Source organism: Paralichthys olivaceus, chromosome 7 (assembly GCF_024713975.1).
Source record: "Paralichthys olivaceus isolate ysfri-2021 chromosome 7, ASM2471397v2, whole genome shotgun sequence".
NCBI lineage: Eukaryota > Metazoa > Chordata > Actinopteri > Pleuronectiformes > Paralichthyidae > Paralichthys > Paralichthys olivaceus.
The window spans coordinates 8,012,038-8,038,809 of record NC_091099.1 but is presented as its reverse complement, the minus strand read 5'-3'; the positions used below and the strand labels follow the sequence as shown (position 1 = coordinate 8,038,809).

Here is a 26,772-nt window from a genome sequence, read left to right as displayed (position 1 = left end):
TACACATATATTATAATGTATTGGTTGTCGTAATACTTTCGTTATAGACACCGGGTGTGACAGAATCTCAGAGAGTTGACAGGAAATGAGGCGAGGGTGAGACAGGCAAGGACATGAGACAAAAGTGCCCACTGGGTGAAATGACTTCAGGAAATGTTGATGTATATTAATATATACAGCAACTGTCTGTGGTGCCTTCCTTTACATGTAATGAAGCCACATTCCTCATCATACACTGACTTAAAGACGCCACATCTACGAGGTGCAGTGTGGCGACCATACTGAGGATTTGGTTGCACAACAAGTTGACTGATGCACTTTAGTTTAGTTTAGTGTGTAGAATTTAGTGATATTAATATACCGTATGTGATGTAGTTATAAAGTACTTAAATATAAAGGGCCCATTTTGGGTAAAGAAAACAACAATTTGTACAATTTAGATGAAACACAATAGTGGAAACTTCACTAGGATTATTTTATGTTCACCTAAATCTTACATACTGACCCTTTAAGTCATAATGTACCCTAATCCACAGGAAGCTATGTAAGTTTGTCTGGTAACTGCAAAATAGACGTGCACGATAAGAGGCTGTGTGACATCAGCTGCAAATGACCACGATTGTCTGACTCAGAATAAGAGTGTTCTTAATACAAAACAACGAGCAGGCACAGACTCACAACCACATGCACGTTAAGGATGCTTACACAGTCTCAGGAGAAGCTAATACACAAACAAAAGGATTTATAAGACACAAGAATCCCAAAATAATTAATTGTCATTTATTGTGAATCTGTTTCTTTGGAAAAGCAGCAAATAAAATGTTCTCATCTGTATTTCTTCATGAGGCTGAACATCGAGCTACTGTCTGATCTGATTGCTATGCTAAGTTTGTTTAGTAAAATAGAAATGTGCAGCTCTCCCCTTTCAGTTGCAAGTTATATTGATGTTCAGAGATAAAACACATTTAATTAAAAGCAAACCTGTTAAACAGCTCATATTTTCCAACTCTTATCCTATTTGTTGTTACATTTTCATCTTGTTGTTACTCTTTGTGTAAGATATTCTCTTTCAAATGCTTTTAAGCAGGTCGATGTAAATATAAACATACCCCAAACATAACTTCTCAATTTTGCTCAGTTGAACTTTATGGAAACCTTCACCTGCACAAACATCAACAATTATAATTGAATGATTTGAAAAGGAAACCAGATGGTACATAAAGAATACCAAAGAGTTTATTCTGTATCTTTTGATGCAACTACAGTTTAACAATAGTGAGCCTGTTTAAAAAAAAACAGTCCGTAGGTTCGAGTCTCACATGCCACAACACGGACATGATCCATCCAACCCAGGACTGCTGAACCCCCGGCTGCTCACAACGCTGCCCGAACACGCTGACCAGCTGCTGAGAGGATGAGCAGCAACCAGTCGATCCACAGTGATGTAAAGTGCAACGATCAAACAGGACGCTTCGATAAAGCAGATTTCTGTGTAGCCCCGAATTAGTAGCAACGATAATATATCTAGCAGGTATAAAAAATAAATGCTATTCTATACAAGCAGTAGAGAAGGATATACACAGTACATACTGTACATACATACGTCATCCCGGGCAAAAAAACAATAGGATATTATTACACAAAGTGATTTGATGGGAGAAAGCACCGTAGAAAGAAGAATTATCTTGATATTTTACAGTTTGACTCTGAACAACTCATCAGCCGTCCCCTGCACAGAGAGAAGTAATTTAGAGCAATAAGCATGAACACAGCGCAGACTGGGAAATATGAAAAACCTTTTAAAGAGGGAGTTGTGCCAAATATACAAAAGAACTGGATCATATTTAATGACTTGGTGACTATATTCACTGCATCAGTAAAAATACATCAGAAATACATACATGTCATTTTACATAAAGATGAACTGAGTACAATGGTGTTTATATACATACATTATAGTTGAAAGACAAATGCCAAAGAACTTGTTTAGGAAAGGGGAAGAAAAAAAAACTTTTTTTCTGTGACGTACACCAGTTACATTTGAATCTGAGCCAATGAAAATCTGAAAGGTTCTGATAGTAACGGTACTGATGCAAAATGAAACTGAAAGCATGCTTACTTTTATTTATTTATATATTTTTTCGTTATAATCGACCTCAATGTGTAGGAGTGCCAATATTAAACCAGTTAAAGAACATGATCATAAAGTCATAATGTGGAGTTTATATGAGGCATTATTATTTTGAAAACACCTTGTTTAACAAAATGTTTGAATGCAAAATGGTAGTATTCTAAACCCCACCCCCCAACAGCCCTGCAATTTCCTTTTGGTCCGTGGCTTGTTACGTAATAAAATTAATTGGCTTCAATAGTATCAAAGATTCTCCTTCTTATCACTTTGGCACTGGAATCAAAGCCCCGTCCAAACGGGCCTGGTATTAACATCTGTCCTGACTGATCCGATGACAAGTGGTCAGCGCTAAGTTCGGAGATCCGATCACTCAAACTAACATTCGGAGGTGGCAACATTCTTTTATTTGTGTGAACACAAATACTGGACCACATATGAGGATCAACTACCCTACTGTCCACTGACCTGCTGCAGTTTCATAACAAATGAAGACTGCGGCAGGTCAGTGGTCAGCTTCTCAGCGCCAAAAAGTTGATTTGCCTTTAGCCAGCGCCACAACTTCAACACCGATCACCACAGAATGACTGATTCTTTTCTTAAATTGGTAAAATCTTTCTAAAAAAGCTTCAGACATTCATTCATACGTGGAGCGTGGGGGCGAATAGAACGTTAAGGCAAATCACATTGTGGCTTCGCGTGGAGTTCAACTTCGGCGAAATGTGATCAGCGATATTCACTTCACATTTGGATACGCGGCACTGTGCCCAGCTCTTTTTGCTTTCTTTCTGTTGCACGCCACAAACAAACAGAAAGTGACATCCGTAAACTCAGACCTGACAGGTGATTACAGGACACACATTCAGGACGTATTTTAATGTCACTGTGTACTTAGCGCTGTTCACTTATGATCAGGTTTCTCGGGACGGATGCTAGGACCAGATTTGAACGGGGCCAAAGACCAGCACCATTATTTAAAACAAAGCACTTCATACGAACAGTATGATCACCTGTGTCTGGTATCTATTGCTCTGCCTGTGTCATTCATAATATCACAATAATCTTGCGTGCTGGTTTTACAAAATATATATTCTCTATGTACATGAGGACAGTGCATATTTCACCAGCTAAGTTTGGACTCGTTTAAGCCACGTGAGAGCAGCTGCCAGGTGATAAAGGCTATGCTCCGATAGGTTTCTCTTTTTTTTTTTTTTTTTTACCTGCAGATGTCTGACTCAGAATAAGAGTGTTCAATACAAAACAACAAGCAGGCACACAGACTCACAACCAACCACATGTAAAGAATGCTGACACACATTCGCTCACGAGAAAGCTAATAAACATAAACATAAGGATTTATAATACACAAGAATCCAAAAATATAATTATTTGCCATTTGTGACTCTGTTTCCTTGGAAAAGAAGGGAATAAAACATTTTGTTCTCATCTGAATTTCTTCATGAGGCTAAACATCGAGCTACTGTCTGGTGAAGCTCAGCTTGAGCTCACCGCGTCAGTGCAGACGTGTCCTTGAAGGCTCACGAGATCATGTTGGCTTCCCTGCACCTCCTCTTACCTTCAATGTCAGTGAGGGGGGGGGGGGGGACACTGAAGGTAGATCAGCATGTAAGGGCAACGGTTTCCCACTCTGACAAAAATCTCAGGGGTCAGAGGTTGAGAATGGGCACGTCAAAGAGGTCGCACAGGCCTTCTGTCTCATCCAGGTTGTATATGTAGTCGTGGTCGCTGGGCGGAGGGGACAGACGGAGGAGCGGCGAGAACACTGGAGGTGAAACAGACAAAAGAAATAGATGAGACACGTAAGATGCATAAAAAGAAGACTTGTGCTGACATGTCTGGAAAAGCCTCTTTGTTACACAGACTATATACAACTAATTCATTTACAGTACTTGTCATTTGCTTCACCATCAGTGTGACTGTAAGCAAACGTACCCTCTGATGACATCAAGTCCTCCAGCAAATCTCCGCTTATGATCTCTGTCAGAGAGAGAACAGGACTGAGTAACCTTTTTTAAAAGTCAATCTGCAGCACACTGAGAAGATGTGACACAAGTAACTGCACAGTCAGTGGAGGAGAAAAAAATCTAATTAGTGGAAAAACTAAAGACATGTTTACCTCTTGTTGGATCAAACATTTCTGAGAGGTCTTTGGGGAAATCCAGTACTAGAAGGGAACCAAAACCGAATTGTTAGCTATACAGAAACATAGTTAAGTGCAGAGCCCGACAGAGTTGTTACTTAGGGGGCCGACATGAGCCTTTCAAACATAATGGTATTGGTGTTAGTATTTGCAGATATGAAAACTTTAATCTTACAGAATAACTTACTTTAACCTTAATAATGTTATAATAATTATTTCTTATTCAAGTTCTATGGGTATGTGTTTTCTTCAACATTATACATCTTCAATTCTTAAGAACAGATGTCACATGGACTGAGGCTCAGAGACTTACATTCAGATGGATCCGACTTAATTGGTTCAAATATTGCAGAAGCAGAAGAGGATGCAGATCCATCCAATGAGGCAGAAGACTGAAGCTGCTGAGTGACTGTAGCAGGCGTATCTGTTGTAGGGCTGAGTGGCGTCGTGCTCGTCACTTCTGAAATAAAACAAAAGCCACGCCACGCTGTAAATTACTATGGTAACAGTGGGGCCTGATATCATGTTACAATTACAAATGATTCAGTTGAAATGAGGAGATTTTATGAAAGGGAATTATCTTTGACAGTAAAATGTGTTGAAACCCCCTACCTGTCACTGAGTCTGATGTTGTGGCAGGACCAGGTTTTGTACAAGGGACTGGAGCTGATTTAGGGACCTGCAGGGTGGAGAGATGCACAACGAAAAACAATAGGCTATAATTAAAAAACTAGAATGGCTCTCAGTAGAGCCTTAGCCTAAATTTTGCAATCTTGGGATCAGTTTCTTTTTCTCGTCCTCTTTACTGCCTCAATAAAGACAGATGTTTTGAGAGTGAATATCCAGTCAACATTGAACAGTGCTTAAGTAATCAGGGTGCGAGATAGCGGTAATTGCAAAGTGATAGGTAACAGTTTTGTGGACCTGTGAGGCAGCAGTGACTGGCTGGGAGGTAGGTGGTGCTGGGAGGTTCTGAAGGACGTCATCTGGAGGAGGGACGGGCAGAACGACAGGAGAGGCACTGGACGGGTCCTTATTGACCAGCAAAACCTCGATGGGACCAGATGAACTCTTGAGACGGATCTGGTATTTCCTTTGCCCATTGAGGACCTGGATAAACACAGACACTCAAATCAGTGACACGAGACAAAAGAAGTGGACATGACTTACACTCTAAGCACACCACACTTACAGCTTCTGGTATGGGCACCTCTAGCTGTGTGCCGATGGGAGCGCGAATTGCTAGAAGTGTGTCACCTGCAAAATAAAGAAATGATTAGTTGTGATAAGTGTTAACACATGTAACAGAAATGAGAATGAAAAGAGATCATTTTGAAAAATACCTTTAAAGGCTCCACAGAGGTCTTCATGTTTTACATATGCCATAGTATACACATGTTAAGGTTCCTTGCAGCAAAGTTTGTCAAAGATACAGCTTTGTACTTAATATGATGAGGTTTACCAGGGACAGGTTACTGCACCAAATGTCATAGATAGTCTTGTGCCTGATTCAATCAAGATCAATGAATTATTCTCTGAGAAATCAATGAAAATATTGAAAAACATCCTCTCTTGTAATGTTAAAAAACTGATCAGGGAGCTATACCAAAATGAAACGGTTTCTTCCCTGACCCATATTGCACCCTTCCACCATGTGGCAATCGCTCCAGTAGTTTTTGCCTATTCTTGCTTTACTGAAACTAAATGTCTGCTTCCAACAAGGAAACAACTGATGACATCATTCAGGTTACTTTCTCAGACTTCATTAAGCTTCTTCCAGGAGCACTGAAGTCAAAATATAGCTGTAATTACAAGTAATACTCTCCATGATTTTTAGGTGTTAAATGAGTGGAGGGCACCTTTAAACGGCCAGGACAGAGCTGGCAGAATCTGTGTGGATGTAATGCCTTGGATAATCCACTATGAGATGCCAGATGGTGTTGAGATTGGATACATTTCTCTGTTTTGTCATCATATCTATTGTTGCTCTGTGCCACCGGCGACCATATGCACAAAAATACCGGCCATGAGTAGATTTTTTTTTTTTTTTTTTTTTTTACACCGAGCAAACGACTATTATGAGCATAGTGAGGACTTCATAACTACATGTTTGCAAATGTTTTCACACAGTTTAACACTGTTGTACTTGTTCAGGAGCACTTTATCCCTGGGATAAAATTGGCTGTCGAATCTATGCAGAACAAAAAAGACCCTGGCTGAACGTCAGTACCAACGTTCCTCTGCAGTCAGCAATCTGCTACTGCTGTGAGTCAGTAAATTCACTACGTATTTTCCATTAACAGGTGAAATTAACAGCACTATATTTATCAGATGTGCTTTTATTACAGCTGACGCATCTCCAGAAATGTTGACAAGAATAACATCTGTGGCTCTGGAGGAAAGAACAACCCAAGTGATCAAGCCAAGTGGTCACATAGTTGTAGTTCGGCTTAAAGAAACACACATGTTGAACTCGTGCTGGCCATTGGATATATCACTGGAAAACTGTTTCAAACTGGAATGGACTCAAACACAGTGTGCAGTGAAGGATATGGACTATTGTTGGAGTCGTCTGTGACGTTCTTGATGCTCTGCTGAACCCAGACTCTCTGCTGGTCCAGCTCGTGTTCCCTGAGAGCCAGATCGTCCAACTCTGCCTTCAGATCAATCAGCTTATCTGCTATCTCCCTGGTGTTACAGCCCGGACCTACACCCCTAAAATACAAGAGACAAATACATGGTCACGTGCAGGCAAAGTACAGACTCACACACACTCATGAACACACTATTTAATCATTGATACAAGTAAGAGGATTCTTTCTTATTCACGTTGTCTTGGCAAATGATTCATTTGCTCTGATAAGTTTGACGACAGCGGATATAGCTGCTTTAAGAAGGGGATTTCGTTCTGACTAATGTAGTTCACCGCAGCTTGAACTATAGATATATATATATATATATATTATATCTATAGTGATAGATATAATATATAATATATATTTGATTTAACATTTCATTCATAACATTTTCCCTCATCCTCATTTTTAATTTCAAACCCAGTGGGCATAAAGAGCCAAAACAAAGTAATTTCTCTATAACTCAAATACAGTCACACTATCATGTGCATGTTTATCACACAGATGGATCAATACAAAAACAGAAGCACGCACGTGGATTATATGCCATCAGAAGAATCATCTCATTAGTCGTCTCTAATCAGCTTTAATATTTTCATGTTACATGAAAACATGGACGACGTGATAAGGGTTTAGTTCACATGCTTATAAGACACATGTTTAACAGTATGGTGTCACACAGGTCTGTACTCTCACTACCTTAACACGTTCACATTTCTGTGATAAATGCCTTGTGAGGTCAGGACAAAACTCCACAGTATAATCAGCCCTCACTTTGCAAATTGTGGAGGAAAACTTTTTCAATTCACAATTGCAATGAAAATATACATCATCTTTTTGTGCAGGGAAAACAAAGACATTCTTTTGGATACTGTTGTTTTTGTCATTGTTAGTCCCTGTGTAGTTATGGAACGAGTTTCCTGACACTAAACAATGCACAGTCGACTTACTTCCATTGGATGCTGTTCTTGGATTTCTTCTCAATGAGTCCTATTCCCTCCAGCACATTAGTGATATCGTAAATACGTCGTTTCTGCCTCACTGCCAAGGTGTCTGCAGCCTGAGTGACAGAACAAAAGTAATAAAAAATACAATTGAGATTACTGCAATCTCCTTCAGCAGACTCTCACTCAACTGAGAGCACATACAAAAAGGGACTGCTGTTTCAGTGCCAACAAGTTCAATGCCCCACAACCAAAAAGTTCCACCACCCAAACACTTAAGAGTTTAACAAACTAATGACAACCATAAGGCTGGTGCTGATAAGCCTCGGCTTTGACAGCAGGCCCTGTGGGTAAAAAAGTCGCAGACCTGCTTAATGACAGTAAATTATAAGGATTGTTATTCAATAGTTCACATTACATATATTTATTATTCATTAATGCAGAAAATATAGACTCGCTTCAGTGTGGCTGTGGGAGTCACAAGTGAGAGGCAATATAATTAAAATCAATATGCATACCAAACCCTTATTTATAAAGAGACTCCAATGCGAGCTCTCCATGCGACTCCTTACTGCGTCTAAAAGTAAGTTTGAATGGAATTATCACATCATTCACCTGACGTTTGAGATAATATCTGATATAAGAAAGCTAATCTCTCTTCTGTGGTTATGTGTTTTTGTTTCAGAATTCATTCAACTGTTTTATTGAAATGACAGCACGAGGGAACAAACCCACAAGTGGTGGCTGGTATTTTATTGTTATTAGCAAAGCAAAGTGCCTCCACGAGTTTCAGCAGCTATGAAGCCAATCTGTCCGCCAAGTCACTGAGGTCACAGTGAAAAGGAAACAGTTCTGTTATGTCAAGTAATGCTTGGCTGCTCAAGCTCCCATCTGGTTCTCTGGTTCTGGCAGAGAGAGAAAAAAACATGGATGGCTGTGTTTGATAAAAATGCTGCTATTTATTATGATATTTGGTTAAGTGTCTTAATTTGTATTATTGGTTTTATCCCCAATAACATTAGCAACTATGTACTTACTTCTGTCTTTAAACCATTTGTTTTCTTGTTGTGTAGCAACATGGTGTTGAAAAGTGCTCTGTGAATTAAGTTACAATAATTATATTTGTTTTTATTAATCTAGGATTTAGATGAAACCCAAATTTAAGGTGAATGAGTTTGAGACTTGGTGTCACTGGCTGAGAAGGGTTTTAAGTATTAATATGTAATCATATATTAACAATAATGTAACTAACGGGGTGTAAAGTATTTCTATGTTATATATAAACAGTAATGTAACTAACAGGGGGTGTAAAGTATTTCTATGTTATATATAAACAGTAATGTGACTAACAGGCTGTTCAGAGAATTAGATAATAGTTTATTTAAAGGTAATGGCCTGAATGTTATAGTGGAAAGACTCATCTTGTGTTATTTAAAGTACTTTTAGCCATGACATGAATGCATTGTCGTTGAAATCACACGCTTTTTGAATAACTATACCAATCGGAGTGAGCTGTTAAATGATCTTGACGTTGTGAATCAGAGAAAAGTTGTTCATGTGTGAAGATGCAGTCGCGTTAGCTCACAAGGGGAACGACAAAAGATGACCCACTTTTTACACTGTGAGACTGCGGGGGGCAGAGTGGGGAAAGTTCACCGGTTTCCTCGAGGTTCAGTTCATAATCTCACTCCGCTGCACTTTCACACACGTGAAATCCCAAGTAAACAGTATTTAATCTTTAAAATGAACCCAGCTACATGGCGGTGATTAAAGCCCATTCAAATTAGCCTGTCACACGGCTAGGCTAGGCTAACAGGCGAGCTAACGAAAGTGCATGAAGCCCAACGACAGCGATGGGGCTCATGTTGACATGTGCTAGCTAACAACAAAGACTCCGGGCTCCATGCTCACCGCTTTCAGGTCCAACACCCCGTCCTTCGCCTCCTGGAGCAGAGTCACGAACTTGGTGGTGAGCAGACCCAGGCTCTTCTCGTGCCTGCTCGGGGTCGGCGGCTGCAGCGAGTCCCCCGCTGCCCCCGGCTCGCCTCGGTTACTGGCCGACTCCAGTTCCATCATCGCCCGGGACCAGCTCCGTGCTTCCCCTGCTGCCTCCCCGACCAAACCCAGCCAGCCAGCCCCGGAAAGCACGCCCCACCACCGCGGTCAGTTGAACAGCAGGCCGGGGGGAGTGTGTGGCGGATAGCAGGTGTTTGTCTGAGCTCGTCGGACCCGGGTTTGTCTCCTCGGAGAGTCCTGGATCGAGGCGCTGAGGCTGGAGCAGCAGTTCAGTGATCCGGGGTTCCGTGCTGAGCCGTTGGCCACGCGAGGTATGACGGGACGGTTCAACCGCTGCAGGGATCGTCTGCGAAGAGTCACACCGGTTCAAAAGCGTGTAACAACACAAAAGCGTGTTTAAAAAAAAGATTAAACCACTGAAAAGTTCTTAACCCGGCGACATATTTAACATATTCATTCAGTGTAACTATGTAGGTACTCGCTTATTTTCTAGGTGGTGAAATAAGGATTTTACGTATTTTTGTAGCAGGGATAACGTTACACATGTCCCTTACATACTCAAACTTGAAGTAAACACGCGCGCGCGCCTATGATCGTGCACGCACAAGTACCCTCCCTCAGCCACACACGTCCGCTCAAGATTTTGTATTTCATTCATGTTTGCTCTTCTATACGAATGTATTATAAAGTATAAATATATAAATGCTGTATATATATTTATATGGATCAGATGAAACGCTATTTAAAAGTGAATGAGTTTTTAAGTATGATTACATATAAGAACTTATAAGTTCTTATATGTAATCAATAATGTAACTAACGGGGTTGTGAAGTATTTGTATTATGTTTAAACAATAATTTAACTCACAGAGGTGGTAAAGTATTATTATGTTAATATGCATATTAATATAAACAGTGGTGTAACTTCCGGGCTGCCCAGAGAATAAGATGATCGTTTAGGGTTCAGGTAATATCTCATTGGTTTATTAAAAGGGTAATGGCCTGATGACTTTAGTTGAAAGACTCATCTAATAGTTTTTAATGCACTCCTTACAAAACATGAATGCATTGTTGTTAAAATTGCTTTTTGAGTAACTATACTGTGAGCACCAAACGATTAAATTGTAGTATACAGCTTTACATATGTATATATATATACATATGTAAAAATACAAGTATATATATATATATGTATATATATATATATATGCATACTTGTATTTTGTTTTCATGTATTCTTTCAATATGAAGAACATTGAGTTTTCTTCCAATGAAATACACTGTATAGGTAAAATTTAAATTTATCGTGAATGTTTTCCCACCCCTCCAGCTTCCTACAATGATCTTCATACACAGTTACAGTGCTGCATCATTTCTATTATTCTTTACTTGTATAGTTTCTATATTTTCATCAACAAGAAATATCAGTTTCATTCATAAACATCCACCGTGAACCAACTTTGGCCAGCAGGGGGCGGCAGTGCACAAGGAAACCCAACCTCTCGTGAATTTAGCTTTGGCAACAGCAGATTCGTCACTCTGTAAATCTTCTTTGTACATAAAACCGACTAACGAAAATATTTTACAGAATTATAAACTTCTTAATTTTTCTTGTTGCGTATGTAATGTCAGTTTTAATACGCAATCGATAACCCAGAAACCCAGAAAATGTAAGAAAGTGCTGTCGTTGTCACACAGCTTTGCAGTGAAGCGGTCAGCTGACCCAACCAAACAACAGCGCTGCTCTTCACACAGGAAACACATGAAATACTGTTCATTCAAACTCAGGCAAGTCTGTCGCTTCTGAGGTTAGATTCTCTCCTTAAAGAATGAAAACCCTGCTTCCTGCTGGCTCACCACCGAGCGCCTTTCTTTTGTCATTTCATTCGCTGGGCTGCTGAACGTTAGCTGTGCTGCTAGCTAACCTGGAGCCAACCTGGAGCCAGGGACGTCAACGAGCTAAAGAGTCGCGATGAGAATCTGATATTTATCACGTTGAATTCAGTGAACACTGAGAAACACGTGTCTGCTTCCAGTTAGTCACTCACATGGCGTATTTAACAATGAATTGATGTCATTGTGTTTCCTGTACAACACGTTGAACTGATTTCCTGTGTTGTCTAGCGATATATACTTTATTGATCCCAAATTGGGAAATTACTTAAAAATACGGACATTATTCCATAATTTAATTTATTGGAAGACAAGATATATGTGAGGGGATGCAGGCATGTCTGTATGAGAGTCAATTGGGCTGTGCACTTTTATCAATTGGGCACTGGTGGACAATTTTAGCTATAGAGCAGTATCTCCACACAGATTTGTGTTCAGTTCCTTCCAGTCTAGTTTCACTGTTCCCCTCTGTTTTCCAGCTGTGACCATGAAGAGGAACAAAGGGAAAACGGCCAGTGTTGCTGAGAAGGAGTTTGTGTTTGAGTTCAGGGCAGGAAAACACAACTGTGTCCTCAAAGTGCCTCTGAGGTTTCCCGTGCAAGAGAACATCAGTGACCTTCACGGACGCCTGATGCTGCTTCATAAAATTCCTTGCTACATAGAAAATGGTGAGAACGTTTTCTTTTGCATTTCTCAATCTCCACTTTGTTTGCTGCGTTTGGCAAATCCTAGGTGTAATCTAACCTAACATTAACCACCTGTATCCTAAACATGATCATTTATTCAGGGGAGCGTGTCAGTTTTTGTGTGAAATCTTTGTTACATATGTCATATCATCTTTCTTAAGGTCTTTGTTCCTGCTCCAGAAACCAAATTCTGTGCAGGAATGTAGGAAATAACAAAAGGATCATTATCATTATTACTGGCAATTTCAGACTAGTGCCGTACCTTCTGTCCTCAGCTAACATCTCTCTGTATCATCCATCTAAAATTTGTTATCTATATCAACCCAGTTGGACAGGAATACCGAGATTTCGTTTATTTTACCCGAATCCAGTGAAATAGTTTCACTCCAGACGCCTTCCTGGGAAAAAGAAAGTGTTGCCAGCAGGCATGCTGTTAGTTTGAAATCTGAACTGATGGAATCGATCCAGCCCATTGATTTTGCAGTGTACCACTTGGCACGTTGGAAATGATTTTTTTTTTTTAAATGACTGGTTTATGCTGTGTATGCATCTCTTCCCGTAGAGCTGAAAACCTCACTTTCCAACTTCATTGAGAATGAGACCATCCTGGACTTCGACAGAGAGGCAGAGCTGGCCCTGCAGAGACTCACCACAGGGGATGTGGACGTAAACCAGCTCACTAATGCATGGAGCAGGTCTTACATGGAGGTGATAACATATGGCAATGTGTTACAGTGCCAAAAATACATGTCAGCCTTTCTAATAGCTGTTTATTAGTTATAGCATCTCATATCCATATTGAATCATGGAAGGCTCTAGACATAGCTGGTGTGGGGATATGATTGTGTTCTTGTATGCAACACATCTATCACATTTATGACTGACAAGGTGACTGTGGTTTTGTTAAAACATGGAAAGCTCCTTTTTACTGAATTGTATTCAGTCACTCACATTACACAGAGCTGTGGCTGTTGTTAAGTAATGAGATATAATTTGTTTTGAGTTTAATTCCATAAGCGTAATTACTCTATTCGTTGAGTGAGTGAGAAAGATCATCCACTTAAATGGCTTCAAAATGTATAATTCATAAATATAATTTATTGGTGCAATGTCAAGGAGCCAAAACCCTGGATAGAACTCTCTTATTCAATTATAATAAGATAATAACAATAAAAGAATCTTGATAAACTACTATTCTGTCCTACGTTATGAATACGTTCATTTAATATCAGAAAGCAACATTACATGATTCTATATCCACTTTCCTAAAGTTGTGTAGACACATACAGTATTTCTGTGAAAAAATGTCTATTAATAATGCGGACAGCATGCTTTTTTCTTGGCAGGTGTTCCATAAAGTTAATTTCAGACGCTGGCTTCTCATCACACCCTGATCGTATATCCACTACTCTGTGCTTCTGTAGTAGCACAGCCGAGTGTTTGGGAAGTGTCCTCGAGTGCTCTCGCTAACTTCACAGCAGTCACGGGCCATTAAAGCAATTCAAATAGGAGTAATGCTGCGCATGTGTAAATTGATTATTCATGAGTTTTGGAGAGAAAGAAAAAATCTCATTACATAAGCCCATGTGCTGCATTTAATGTTTCACTTACTCATTAGACTTGGCTACACCTTGCTGCATTTCTTCCCATAGATCCAATATGTGGTGGCGGTTTCACGTATTTGATAATGGAGTCATCACTTTTATATGACGGATCAATACAAAACAATGTGTCTCGTGAAACCTAGAGTGGACTTTGTGGTTTTCTAATTAAATTAAGCAGGGTCTGCTCACTCATGCAGTTCTTTGGAGATGAGCGTCTCTTATATCATGTTTAACAATGGTCAAGAAGATCGTTTGGTTTTGTAGAAAACTACACTGACGCGCTGCCGTCACCTGTTCAGGCGCTGATAAAAAAGTCGGCGGCTGCCTCAGCTCATGTTGTGAACCCCCTCAGGCCCACTGCACTCGGACATTTACGACATTTGACTACGCCTCAACATTTTATTGCAGTCGCACAGAAATACACATGGAATCTTTCCAGAGTCTGTGGTGTTTGTGGACTGAAGATTCCTCAGCCTGTATAAATAGAGGAGTTTCGGATTCTGAATACTGGTTGTGTTGCTTTTCTAATTATGGATCAACTGTCCTGGATTTTTCCTTCCTCGTTTTTCTTCCTGTCAACATAGGGAACACTTTTTGTTTTATTTTCATCCTTCCTGCTTAGTGAGCTCATCACCTTTGATGTTGTGTCATAGAAACCCTGCAGTGCGATGGTGGAATTTCTTCTGGTATTTTTCAATTAGAAATATAAATTTCTTGCCACGTTTCATTTTGAAGTAGATCTTTTCTCTCCTCCGTCACCATTTCAGACTACACTGGAACATGCTCGGCCCGAAGAACCCAGTTGGGATGAGGACTTTGCCGATGTTTACCACGAGCTCATCCACTCCCCTGCCTCAGATACTCTACTCAACTTGGAGCACAACTACTTTGTTAGCATCTCCGAGCTCATCAGTGAGAGAGACATGGAGCTTAAGAAGCTTCAGGAGAGGTGGGTATTAGGGGGATTATTGCTTAGCGTCTTTATACATTTGCATAGTAAACACACATATTCCGATATTTATATATTTTTTTCTGTCGGACAGGCAAGCAGCTGAAATGGACAAGGTGATGCACGAGCTGGGAAATACTATGAGTGACCACGATGTAAATGCAGTGGCGTCTCAGCACTTTGATGCACAGCAGGTAAATTAAAGATGTCAGATTGCACTGCAGTTTGTAGCAGTGGTAAAAGCAGCGGCACCTTTATTCCAGCCAGTTATCATTTGTTTCAGGGGATTCAGTTAGACTGACATTAATAAGTTTAGATCTGGCCTATTTATTGAAACTGTGTTGTGTGTTCCATATTAAAGTTCCTCAGTGTTGGAACCTTAACACATTTACACAGACATCAATATTCTGATATTAATCTGGATAAGACAATAGTCTGAATAAGATGCTGCCATGTAAACAGCATTTTCTGATCACGGTAACCCATGTCATGCTAAGTCATGCTCAGAATAAGCGATAATGGAATTAAGACATGTGGAGTAGTCCGACCTTAGTCGCATTATGTAGACATGAATACATCTTTATCACATTATAATATCTTATTGGAGTTTTCAAAGCATTTTGTTATTTTCATTGACACATGGTGTCGACAACTTTGATGATACATGCCCCAGGTGTAAGTGTAAAGAAAATGGAAAATAATAAGGAGCTTTTGCTAAAAATTTGAAAGAAAACACTCAAAAGAGTAAATGTTAGCATCATGTATTAAACTATTTCAGGTTGGGATTTAAAAATTCTGTTTAGACCATTGGGTGTATGGAGAACTGGACGTAATATAAAGTCATTATCAGACTCTGCTCTTCAACATGTAAACAGGATTATGAATGGAATATTCATACATAATCAGAATAATGTCCCATTCAGAATAAAGTCAATAGCCTGTTTATTTGTGTCCATGTAAACATCACTACTGTCTTTTACAAACAGGTGCTGGAGAATAAGTGGGCGAGTGAGCTCAGACAAGTTACTGAAATTCAAAAGCAGGAGTATCAGGAGTGGGTGATCAAGCTGCACCAGGATCTACAGAAATCCAACAACAGCAGCAAAATAAAGTGAGTTTCTTTGGTTGGTTTTGTGTAAACTCTTTTATAAAAAGAGCCTTTTAACATGTTGCACTTGTGTGTACACTGAAACATAATCTTTGCACACACTTCTGGTAGGCTCACTTTACACCCATATACACCCAAACAGGCTTTTTTTTCAGGTCTGCGATAATCCGATTTAGAATTTCAAATCTGAGGGTAAAGCTAAAAAATAGTTGTCTAAATTAATGAATGCTGGTAGAAAAAGAAAAGCAGCATTTCCAATACGGATTAATAAAATCTGCAAATACAGCAGCGATCGAGTGGCACGTCTTTACCCACTGACAGTTTGGCGTAATCTCTAAATTATTTATACATTGATTAAGCCTAGAAGTAGGGGGGTAATAAAACTTTCACTTCGGGCTGGGCGATCAAACAATATCAATAATTATTGCAATGTAGTTTTCATCAATAGCAAGATAACAAAAGTCTAATTTATAAAGCTTATGGATTGTTGCAAGCACAGTGAGGAGGTACAACACATAATTGATCTACCTCAGATTTGTTAAAAGTTTTTTCTATTTGTCAAGTGTTTCTCATTCTCTGTCCAGAAAGAGGAGTTTTAAACCAAATGTCACACAGGAGCAAAAATCAGTCTTGAAACTTGACATGTGGTAATAATTATCAATATCCACTGATATGAAACATTTTATCTGGACATAAGTTTTTGCAATATCCCCCAGCCCTGCTTACACTGATGAAATAAGTTCATTTATAGATAAGAAGAAACAGAAAGACTAAGCTAAATTACTGTAAGAGAATCTAACTGATAATAAAAAACAAATGCTCTGTTGACTTGTAAATGTACATAAAAATAAATACATGAAATACTTTAATATTCCTTATGTGATCTGTTTTATTGGAAAAATCTGTGCTCAAGGTCAGACTGACCCTTTACAAACACGCAGCAGTTTTAATTGAAAACTTGACATGTCTGCTGGCTTTTTGAAGCTGGGCGACATTTACATATTAATTGAAGTGATCACAAGAGGTCAGAACTCATCTTGGTTTGATGCTTAGCTCAGCAGTGTCAGTTATGACAGGCATCTATAAAAAATAATCTAACAGGGGTTATCAGTTTCTCTACATTTTTTTACTATAATACTATATATACTATAATGTACATGTGTTGTATTTAATATCTTGTTTTACTGAATGTTTTTTTGCATAATTGAAAACTAGTGAGGAGATTAAGATGCAGCCGAACCAGCTGTCAGAGGTCGGCGATTCTGGGTCAAGGATGTTTGAGGAGCAGTCTCAGCTGGAGGAAAGCTTCACCATCCACCTAGGTGACTGACGTATAACTCTAAATTCTCTGCTATCAATCATACATAGCTTTGAGGTGATGTAACATGACAGTTGCCACATTTGTGGAACAACATGCGTAATGTGCTTTTTTTTTTTACCAGGAGCACAACTGAAGACGATGCACAACCTGCGGCTGGTCCGGGCAGACGTGCTGGACTTCTGCAAACACCGGCACCATGGCAGCAGTGGAGCGAAACTGCGGCGGCTACAAACGGCTCTATCCCTGTACTCCTCTTCTCTCGGTGGTCTGGTGCTGTTGGTTGACAACAGGGTCAACTCCTACAGTGGCATCAAGAGAGGTCAGGGGTATATGTTGAATGTCATATAATGTAACAATGATTTTCATAGATGGTTTTTCTTTTCACTTGGGCAGGTTTTGTTCTATGTGAATGTAAGACTTTGATTTGGCACAGTGAAGTTCTATTTTGGTGCTGCTCGTGACTGGTTTTCTTAACTGGGAAAATAACACAGTATATTAACATTTCTTGAAGTGTTTTTAAGACCAGGCACTCAATTCCATTAAGTATTTTATTGTTTTTTTTTAAAGCAGTAATGTGGAGGCAGAGTCACAGAAATAAGCTCCTTGGTAGATTTTAAACTAGCGGTGATAATCATTTAGCTGCAGAAGTTAAGCACATTTCATTTATGATTTCCCTCCTGGCCTCTTTTCTGCTGACTTGTAGACTTTGCGACTGTGGCGAAGGAGTGCACAGACTTCCACTTTCTCTGTCTGGAGGAACAGCTAGAGGAGGTGCAGCAGGTGGTGCTCTACGCCAGAGCGCAGCGGAGCAGCAAGCAGAAAGATAAGCCTGGTTAGACTTGATGCTGCACTTTCTCATTAAGCTGTAATGTACACAGAGCACTCGAGGAGAAAGACGAGCTTTGTGATGCGGAGGGTTGCACTACATCATCCTGGATGTACCAGAAAATGAAGTGTAGGGACTGAAATAAACTGATTATTCTAGAGGATGCCTTTGTTAGCCATCAGATATGCTGTATCATAGACATGATATATTATAATATCCTGGACTAATATTGTTATCTATGGCCTTGTTAAGCCATGCTACTGTGACACCAATTTGCATGATTCGAGTTGTTGTACCATCTTAGAGTTTTTACAAATTGTATTCACTTAGATATTGATTTTACATTTGTGTGATTTGTTGTTTTGCAAGATCAGAAATAGCATCTTTATCTCATATGTTGAAACCAGTTTACATCACTGCTAATATGATGATAAAAGACAGTGTCCAGATCCTGTCACAGCATAGTGGTTGGTAGAGAGGGGCTGTATATAGAAACAGTCTCAGTCACACTGATTGAAGTAGTATTTTTATTTTAAATTTCTATGATAATTTCATTACAGAGATTCCAAGGAATGGAGGTGACGATAAGAACAAAAATGTAGAAAGAAATCCCTCTAACATTTTACCAGGTAATGGTTATCAAAATATTTTTTCGCATTTACAAATCACTGATTTATTGATCATAGCAGTTGTGTATCTTTTTGTCCTGTCCATCTTTTAATTCAGCCCTTTTAATTTCCCCAAGGTGAGTTCTATATCTCGCGGCACTCCAACCTGTCAGAGGTCCACTCTGTCTTCCACCTGTGTGTGGACGACAACGTCCGTTCAGGGAACATCACGGCGAGGGACCCAGCCATAATGGGACTGAGAAACATCCTGAAGGTTTGCTGTACACATGACATCACCACCGTCACCGTGCCTCTACTCCTGGTCCATGACATGTCAGAGGTGAGAATAACTGGGAGAGCATTTCTGTGTATCAGACAGTTCTGTGATTTCCACATTCTTTTCCTGTGAGACTTCAAACACACGTTATTCATAAGCTATACTGTTTATCCTTTGAGGGTCGAGGGTACGACAGGATTAAAATACTGGAGTTATCTGATACAGTCATACAGTCATTAACCTCATACATTCTTGTTTTAGCCTCTCCCAAACTTAAGGCCCTGTTTAGACTGTATCTTTACTGAGTCTTTACAGATGTGTCCGATGTCAATGTTTGTAGTGTGTGTCTGTGTGTCGTCAGGAGTGAGAGAGAAAGAAAGAGCGAGCTCGCAGAGTCAGGAAGGGCTGACTGAATTTGTGCTGTGAAGAAAAGATTTTTCTCATTTGAAATAAAATACAAATCATTGTGGTGGTTGATGTTATGGTGGTTGCCACAAACATATTAACATATGGACACTGAGAACAATAATAATATGTTTGTGAAACTGTAACTGTGGATGCATTTCTGTTCACACAGTGAAAAGAATGTGGTAACATGCATCCCAGACCAGCTCCGAATGTGGTTTAAGTGATCAGGAAGCATTTGGGTGCGTTCAGAACTGAACTTTGTGATCAGGTCAAGATGGATAATAATACCAGTTCAGAACAGTGTTAACGTGTCATCTTCAAATTTTAGCGGATCATAGACAAGTTATCTGTATAAAATACAAATGTGATTGTAAATGTGAGTTTGACAGAGGAATCGTTTGGCAAACACTTGACTTTAAGAGATTTGAGATCTGCCAGGGTATGTGAAATGATTATTGATTGATTATTTTTCGTTATTGACAGCAGTCATTGTTTCCGTGTCGCTGTCTATGCCCATCTATACTGAAATGCAGCTGTGGAGTTTACCAACTAAACTGAGGCCTAACTTAAACTCTTAGCTCTTGAATCAACATTAACTCTACAATCATATACTCCTTTATCTGTTATCGTGCATCTTTCTTTTGTATGAAGAAAAGCTGCTGGCCACACAAGTCTTCATGTTCCTAATGAATTGAGCAGTGACTGTTTCCTCCCTTTCATCCTGCCTCTGCTTGTTTACGCACTGCGTCAACACGGCCTGGCTTGTTAGGCCCTGACTGTGACCTACAGCCTACAACTTAACACTACCCAGGTTTAAATCCAGAGGGGCAAAACAGAGTGTCGTAAACCTTTCTGTTTACTTAGTACCTCAGAGTGTATGGAGTCTGACCTCAAACAGGAGTGGAAAGTACACAGAAAGCTCGAGCCAATATTAGGTTCATTTGAGATGGACTTTTCTTTTATATCTGGAAATTGGAAAATCGAAGGTTTCAGCTCTCCCTTGGTTCTTAAACTGAGTAAAAATTAAATCATAATGGAATGAGGGTCCCATCCCATCAGATGGAAAGTAAATTCTCAGCTAGGCTGTGCCTCGAGTGCACTCATGCCACGACGTGCCCGGCGCAATTTTTCTCCTCACGTCTAATCAAGAGTCTTTGTTTACATAACCAAAGTCGTCTAACTTCTGAAGCCTCGCGAACCAGAGGATCTTTAATTGATAGCTTCTGGCCCCAAAACCTTCCATCTGTCATCCTCTGTTCTGTCCTGTAGAGATGTTTCTACAAGCCTATCCTTCTGTTTTGGTGTTTAAACAACTGGCATAGTTTTTGTCTAGATTAACTAGAGTGCAGTCAAAACACAACAGTTCCAATTCTTATTTTCAGATGCTTTTTTTCTTCGAGAGCATTTGGATTTTGAGGAATTTTACTGTATTTAGTTATTTATCAAGTACTAACACTGGAACCAATGTTAGTCATTATATCTTGTTGCAAATGCATAAAATAAGCATTGCTCAAACCAGTGCAGTTTATCTTGAGGCAACCCGGTTAATGACACAGTTGACATGGGTCTAAACATGATGAGCCTCGCCTCCAGTTCATGGGTTCAGTTTGTTTACTCGAGATGAGAGCAACATATTTCCGTGTGTGTGTGTGAGTGTGTGAGTGTGTGAGTGAGTGAGTGAGTGAGTGAGAGAGTGAGAGAGAGAGAGAGAGAGAGAGAGAGAGAGAGTGAGAGAGAGAGTGTGTGAGAGAGTGTGTGTGTGTGTGTGAGAGTGTGTGTGTGTGTGTGTGTGAGTGAGAGAGTGTGTGTGAGTGAGAGAGTGTGTGTGAGTGAGAGAGTGTGTGTGAGTGAGAGAGTGTGTGTGTCTCTCTTGCTGTGGGCTGCAGAGATTGAAGAAATGCTGAGGTCACTGTTGGTGGCCTGGAGCCTAACATAACTGATGCCTTGATATTTTTGAGTGTCAATATATTCAGTTGACAAGAGGCTTTGTGCTGGACCTACTTAATTTGAATTATATACATAAAAAAACAAAAACAAACTCTGAACAACACAAATTTGTCTAAGGAATCTTTTTTTAAACAATATTTTTGACAAAGTAGATCGCACAAAAAACAGCTCAACATGGAGGAGACAAACAAAAGATTAATTTGATATACATAGGACAGCTTCATCTTTAAATTGAACAAATCCTTATTACATTTTTGATTCTATAAAAGGTAGCATTTATAAAGTTGAACCTGCTGTCCTTTGATTTCATGCCTGTTTCCAGAAATTCTTTGCACACACAGATTTATGACATGATACAGATTTTTTACATGATAACATGTGTTATTATACTACTATTTATAATTTAATTTCACACAGCCAACAAAAACATAATTTTCCCATGTCTTCTCTCTTCTGTCTACAGGAGATGACCATACCGTGGTGTCTGAAGCGAGCCGAGCTGGTCTTCAAATGTGTCAAAGGTAACAGTTTGAAGTAAAGCCAGGTTCTTTATCTTAGAAACATTAACACTGTTCCAATTTAACACTGTAAATATACCATAATCTGCATTGCACATTAGAAATTGAATGTGCTTTTACTTAATCACTCTCTCAGTCCTCAGTCAGCTTTCTCTTGGTCTAAAAACCTTCACGATTTCACAACAGTTTTCTGAAGTTTTATCATTCTGAAAAAATATTACATATAAAATCAAGGCACCTTTTGGAAAGTGGGTGCACAAAGTCACACAACATATTTCATCCACTGCACCTTACTAACTGATATTAAACAGTGGAAGATTCAGTGAAATATCATTAACTTTCAATCTATTTCATTTGCAGGCTTCATGATGGAGATGGCTTCTTGGGACGGTGGCATATCACGCACGGTTCAGTTTCTAGTGCCAAAGGTAAGGCCAGAATGGAACAACGTAAGATTTTCTCTTTTTATAGCTTGGCTGTCACAAAAATCATCCTTTGAGTAATTTCCTGCCTGCAAAGCTTGAATTTGAATTCAACAGAAATTAGGCCCCACGTGCACACAGCACCACAAAAGGCACACCTGGTCTTACAGTGCATACCTTTGAACACAGGCCGAGAAGAAAGGCAGCCTGAAAAGCTTGTGATAAATTATAAATAATAGAGCTTTAGGTTCTCTGCACCAGTGTTTACAGTGCTGTGATAAAAGAAAGCTCAGAGACTCATCCGCATAAATATCGGATTACGGTGTAGCTTTTCCAAACTGAGGTATAATCTTGAGTTTATCTAGAAATATTATGTTAAGTATTTTACTATAATTTTGCTTAACAAGGAAAAGACCGAAATATTCAAGTTCAACTTTTAAACAAGGTTTTCTCGGAAGTAATTGCGACCTCTGTGCTGGAGGAACCCCGTCTATAGTTTTACATGGGGCTTAGCTGGATGCTGTATACCTACGGCATTTGTGGTTTGTCAGGAAGGCAGCAGAGCCTATAGCATGATCTCCTGTTGACAGGTTAAGATGATAAAAACCAGCGGCCTCAAAGCACTCTGACTGAACTGGCTTCCTGTCAGCTACATGCTCAGACACCATTCAAAATAGCACCTACTGAAACAGCATTGTTTTCTGCACCTCAAAGAGACACGGCGACTAAATATACGCTGCTTCTTTTTAAAGATTAATACTTAACATTCTTATTTGATAGGTAGCAATGCTCAGAATGACGCGGTTTGTTCACTCATTAGAGTTTACAGCTGCCGGAGATGAAATTATTTCAGCATCTTGATAACTGCTCCCCCGGGAGACAAAAAGACCCCGTGGTTATGAGTAAAAGGGCACCACAGAGGCTACTAACACCTGGCTGTACACAAACAGTCCAGATGTATTTAACTATTTGTCAGTGTGTGGGTAAAAATGTTGTTTTATTACCTCCACCAATGGTGTTATGTTTTTGTGTGCGTTTGTTTGTGTGTTAGTTAGCAGGATTAATCAAAAACAACTGGACGCACTACAATGAAACTTGACGGAACGATGTTGTATGGGTTAGGGAAGAACCCATTTAAGTCTGGTGTGGATCCAGGATTTTTTTTTTCCACTTTCTTTAACATAGAGAATAATTCATAGATCTCAATGAAAACATCCAGGCATGTTTAGGGGACTGATATTTATGAGTGTGCAATTTGGTGCAGATCCAAATAGAAAATTCAGATTTAGTGAAAATAAATGTGGTTTCATAAGGAAACTGTTTGGGCCTTGGCAGACGTGTGCTCTCCCTGAGTGCCCCTCTAGAGTTTTTCTTCCATTTTAAATTAGTAATGCAGAAATCTCAGCCCTTCAATGCTCACTCCTGTCTGTCTCCTTGTGTCCCTCTTTGTATTCACAGAGTATCTCAGAGGAAATGTTCTACCAGTTGAGCAACATGCTTCCTCAGATCTTCCGTGTCTCCTCCACCCTGACTCTCACCTCAAAGCACTGATGGATGACAGAGATGAACCACGCCGCCTGCACAGGGCATTCAGATAACAGAGAATCGTTCATTTCAACAGCTTTGACCAGTTATGTCGCTCGTTTTTTCTGGAACTGATGAGTTGGAACTGACGTGGTGATTTTTGTGGAACAGCCCATAACCCCTGTTCACTTTTTAAAATGACAACAGATGGGTGAAAATTGGGGCTGAATATTTAGCCAGTCCGCACTTACAGTAAAGGTGTAAATGGGATTTTAAATTATAAGAGACATTTTTATGCAGTCGATGAGCCTTGTTATATTTTGCACCTACACAAGTTATGAATACTTCCTATTGGAATGAGTGAGAGGGGTCTACTGGAAGCTCTGGCTCACATTCAAAGCCAGCTGCTGCAATTATTACTTCAAGCTTCCAGGGTGTGGTTCTGGTGACAGAGTTTTATGACATCAGCCGCCAGTTCTGCAAGTAAACCAGTTTTCCTTTTAAAGCTGCAAACTGTAACTTTCCTCATTTTCCAGCTACACTGTAACGGAGCAGCTAGTCTTGTTGGTGCAGTTGTTTCAGCTGCAGGCGCACAGAATAATGTCGCCAAAGAAGGCACTGGCAATTTGACCTAGATTTAGCAACCATGCCAAATGTGACATTTGCAGTATTATCCCCTACGTTACCATACACACAGGTATAAATGGCTTTTGAAATGGTGCTTTTAATGTCTAGATGCCCATTCATTGTGCTTCACATGATGATGGAGGAGACTGGGATCAAACTGTCTACCCTCTGGTTAGTGTGGTTGGTTAGTGTTAGTGGAGGACCCGCTCTACTGAGATATACCCTCAGTAGAGGGTATATCTCTGCCAAGGCCATATAGTCCCCTTAAATTCAATCAAGCTTCATCCCATTACACACACTCATCTAAATCAGTCCCCTAAATATGCAGGTTTTTTTTTTTTCCCCCATTAAAGTCCATGAATTATTCCCTGGGAAATCACTGGGTTTGGCACCTAATTTGGACCTGCACGAACCTACTTAAACCACATTTCAGCCGTCACATGTGTTTTGGCAGTGTATTCCTGAGGGTTATTGGCAGAATATTTGAGGTGTGGGTCTTCTAAAGAGAAGTGATGTTTACTTGGCTCTTCTAGTCCCAAAGACAAATGACGCTGCTGCTGAAATGAGCGATGTGCAGGTGTTTTTCTACTGCATTGCAGTAACTTGTAGCAAGGATCATTCTGTGTGTGAGAGCATGTGTGGTCCCTCCCCTCTACCTCTGTTAACAGCAGATGGCACTGTTCCTAAAGACTAATATGTGAAAAAGGTGACTTCATTAACACCTCCAAGCTCGCTTTACATGAGGTAAAGTCATAATGAGGAAAATTAATTTCAAGTAACATTAGTCTAGATTCATCTTGAGCGAGCCCAGCCTCAGTTTTCCTATCGCCACTGGTAAATGTTTAAACACTTCAATCTACGCTCATGTGTATTCTGTATATTCACTGTATATGTTTACATTTTTATGTTTATTAAAAATAGTTATATCCACTAAACAGATCTTATGTAAATTCTTCATGAAAGCCATGATAGGCTCATGACAGTTTCACATTTTGGATGATTAAGATTTTCTTCACCCCTTTGCCACCAGTGATGCACGTCTGGTGGCATTTGGTTCAGCGTTTTATTTACTGTTGATGTCTTATCCTCAGAAACTTAATCTCTCTGAAGTTAATAATCCATGTCATTCATTGGAATTACATTCCCGGCACATCTAACGGCTTGCAAGCCATTTCAGACAGACTGAAGTCAATTCAGCTCGTCAGAAAGTATGCCACAGTCACGTCCGGTGGTGGTATTAGGCTGATTAAAAGAGCTGAGAGTGTGGCAATCACAGTAAGTTGCCGTCTCCTCTTTCAGGGTAAACAAGATGGCCAGCAGGCCCTCGAGAGAGTTAAGAGGTTTCTTAATAGCGTCATGTTGAAACCTGCAACCGATTATATCATGCTGCCATGCTGAGAACCCACAAAACTGTGATCATACGTATTGCAGAGTGTTTGGAATTCTTAGGATTGGTCCCCTGTCTCCTGCTGGGTTGGGTTTCTGTGGGCAGAAGGTGCAGGGTGCCGACTCGGCACGACACTTTACCTCTTGCTCTCTCAGTGCTGCACACGTGCTTGAAAAATGACCAGAGCAACACATTAACGTTTTCAAAATGGAAATACAGCACAATTAAGTTACTCGAGGAAAACAAGTACCAGCGGGCACCTGTTCTAAACTGTTTTAACAGCAGTGAAACTTAAAGCCCACCTTGGTCAAACTAACACGGATTAATGTCCTTGTTGGATGAGGATGTTCATTCAACCAGACACAGAAACATGACCAGGGAACAGTTTTCCACACCATGTAACAGTCCATAAATGATGCTCTCTAACAGGTAATGTGATTTCAAGTCACTTCTAGTGATTACAAACCATTATTTAGCAGGAATTACAAGGGGCCAACAGAGAAATACCTTTGTGACAGGTGAAGGAAGATGAATTACAGTATATACAGTGTTACATATTGAAATATTCTGCCAGAGCATCATTTATCTATGTTTTTCACAATGTAAAGATGAAAAAATGTAAGAGGTATGTTGTCTCTACTTGGAAAGAGGGAACCCTTAGAGATCAGAATTATTCAGTGACAATTGATTTCCTCTTGACTTAGAATTACAACTGCGATTGGGCAAATGCCTGCTTATACCTAAGCAAAAAGAAATAATTTAATAATAATCACAAACAACAA

General features: G+C 39.8%; 2 protein-coding genes across 4 annotated transcripts; one reads left to right on the top strand and one right to left on the bottom strand.

The window, feature by feature from the left end:
* Positions 1-1,213: 1,213 nt before the first annotated feature.
* On the bottom strand, positions 1,214-10,206 carry e2f4 (E2F transcription factor 4). Its single transcript, XM_020078924.2, has 11 exons — positions 9,781-10,206; positions 7,876-7,985; positions 6,843-7,004; positions 5,633-5,676; positions 5,482-5,546; positions 5,214-5,399; positions 4,902-4,968; positions 4,603-4,749; positions 4,266-4,313; positions 4,082-4,126; positions 1,214-3,911 (listed from the first exon to the last, which is right to left on the bottom strand). The coding sequence occupies exons 1-11, from the start codon at positions 9,943-9,945 to the stop codon at positions 3,796-3,798; spliced, it is 1,155 nt and encodes a 384-aa protein (XP_019934483.1). The 5' UTR covers positions 9,946-10,206; the 3' UTR covers positions 1,214-3,795.
* On the top strand, positions 10,176-25,538 carry ferry3 (FERRY endosomal RAB5 effector complex subunit 3). 3 transcript variants are annotated; one of them, XM_020078923.2, is made up of 14 exons: positions 10,176-10,196; positions 12,258-12,446; positions 13,027-13,172; positions 14,836-15,017; positions 15,112-15,211; positions 16,004-16,128; positions 17,341-17,447; positions 17,568-17,765; positions 18,150-18,278; positions 18,833-18,901; positions 19,018-19,220; positions 21,976-22,033; positions 22,391-22,458; positions 23,911-25,538. In XM_020078923.2, the coding sequence occupies exons 2-14, from the start codon at positions 12,266-12,268 to the stop codon at positions 24,001-24,003; spliced, it is 1,659 nt and encodes a 552-aa protein (XP_019934482.1). In that variant the 5' UTR covers positions 10,176-10,196; positions 12,258-12,265; the 3' UTR covers positions 24,004-25,538. The 3 variants fall into 3 exon arrangements, with proteins under 3 accessions (XP_019934482.1, XP_019934479.1, XP_019934480.1); XM_020078920.2 differs by lacking the exon at positions 10,176-10,196 and adding an exon at positions 11,555-11,673; XM_020078921.2 differs by lacking the exon at positions 10,176-10,196 and adding an exon at positions 11,782-11,920.
* Positions 25,539-26,772: the final 1,234 nt, after the last annotated feature.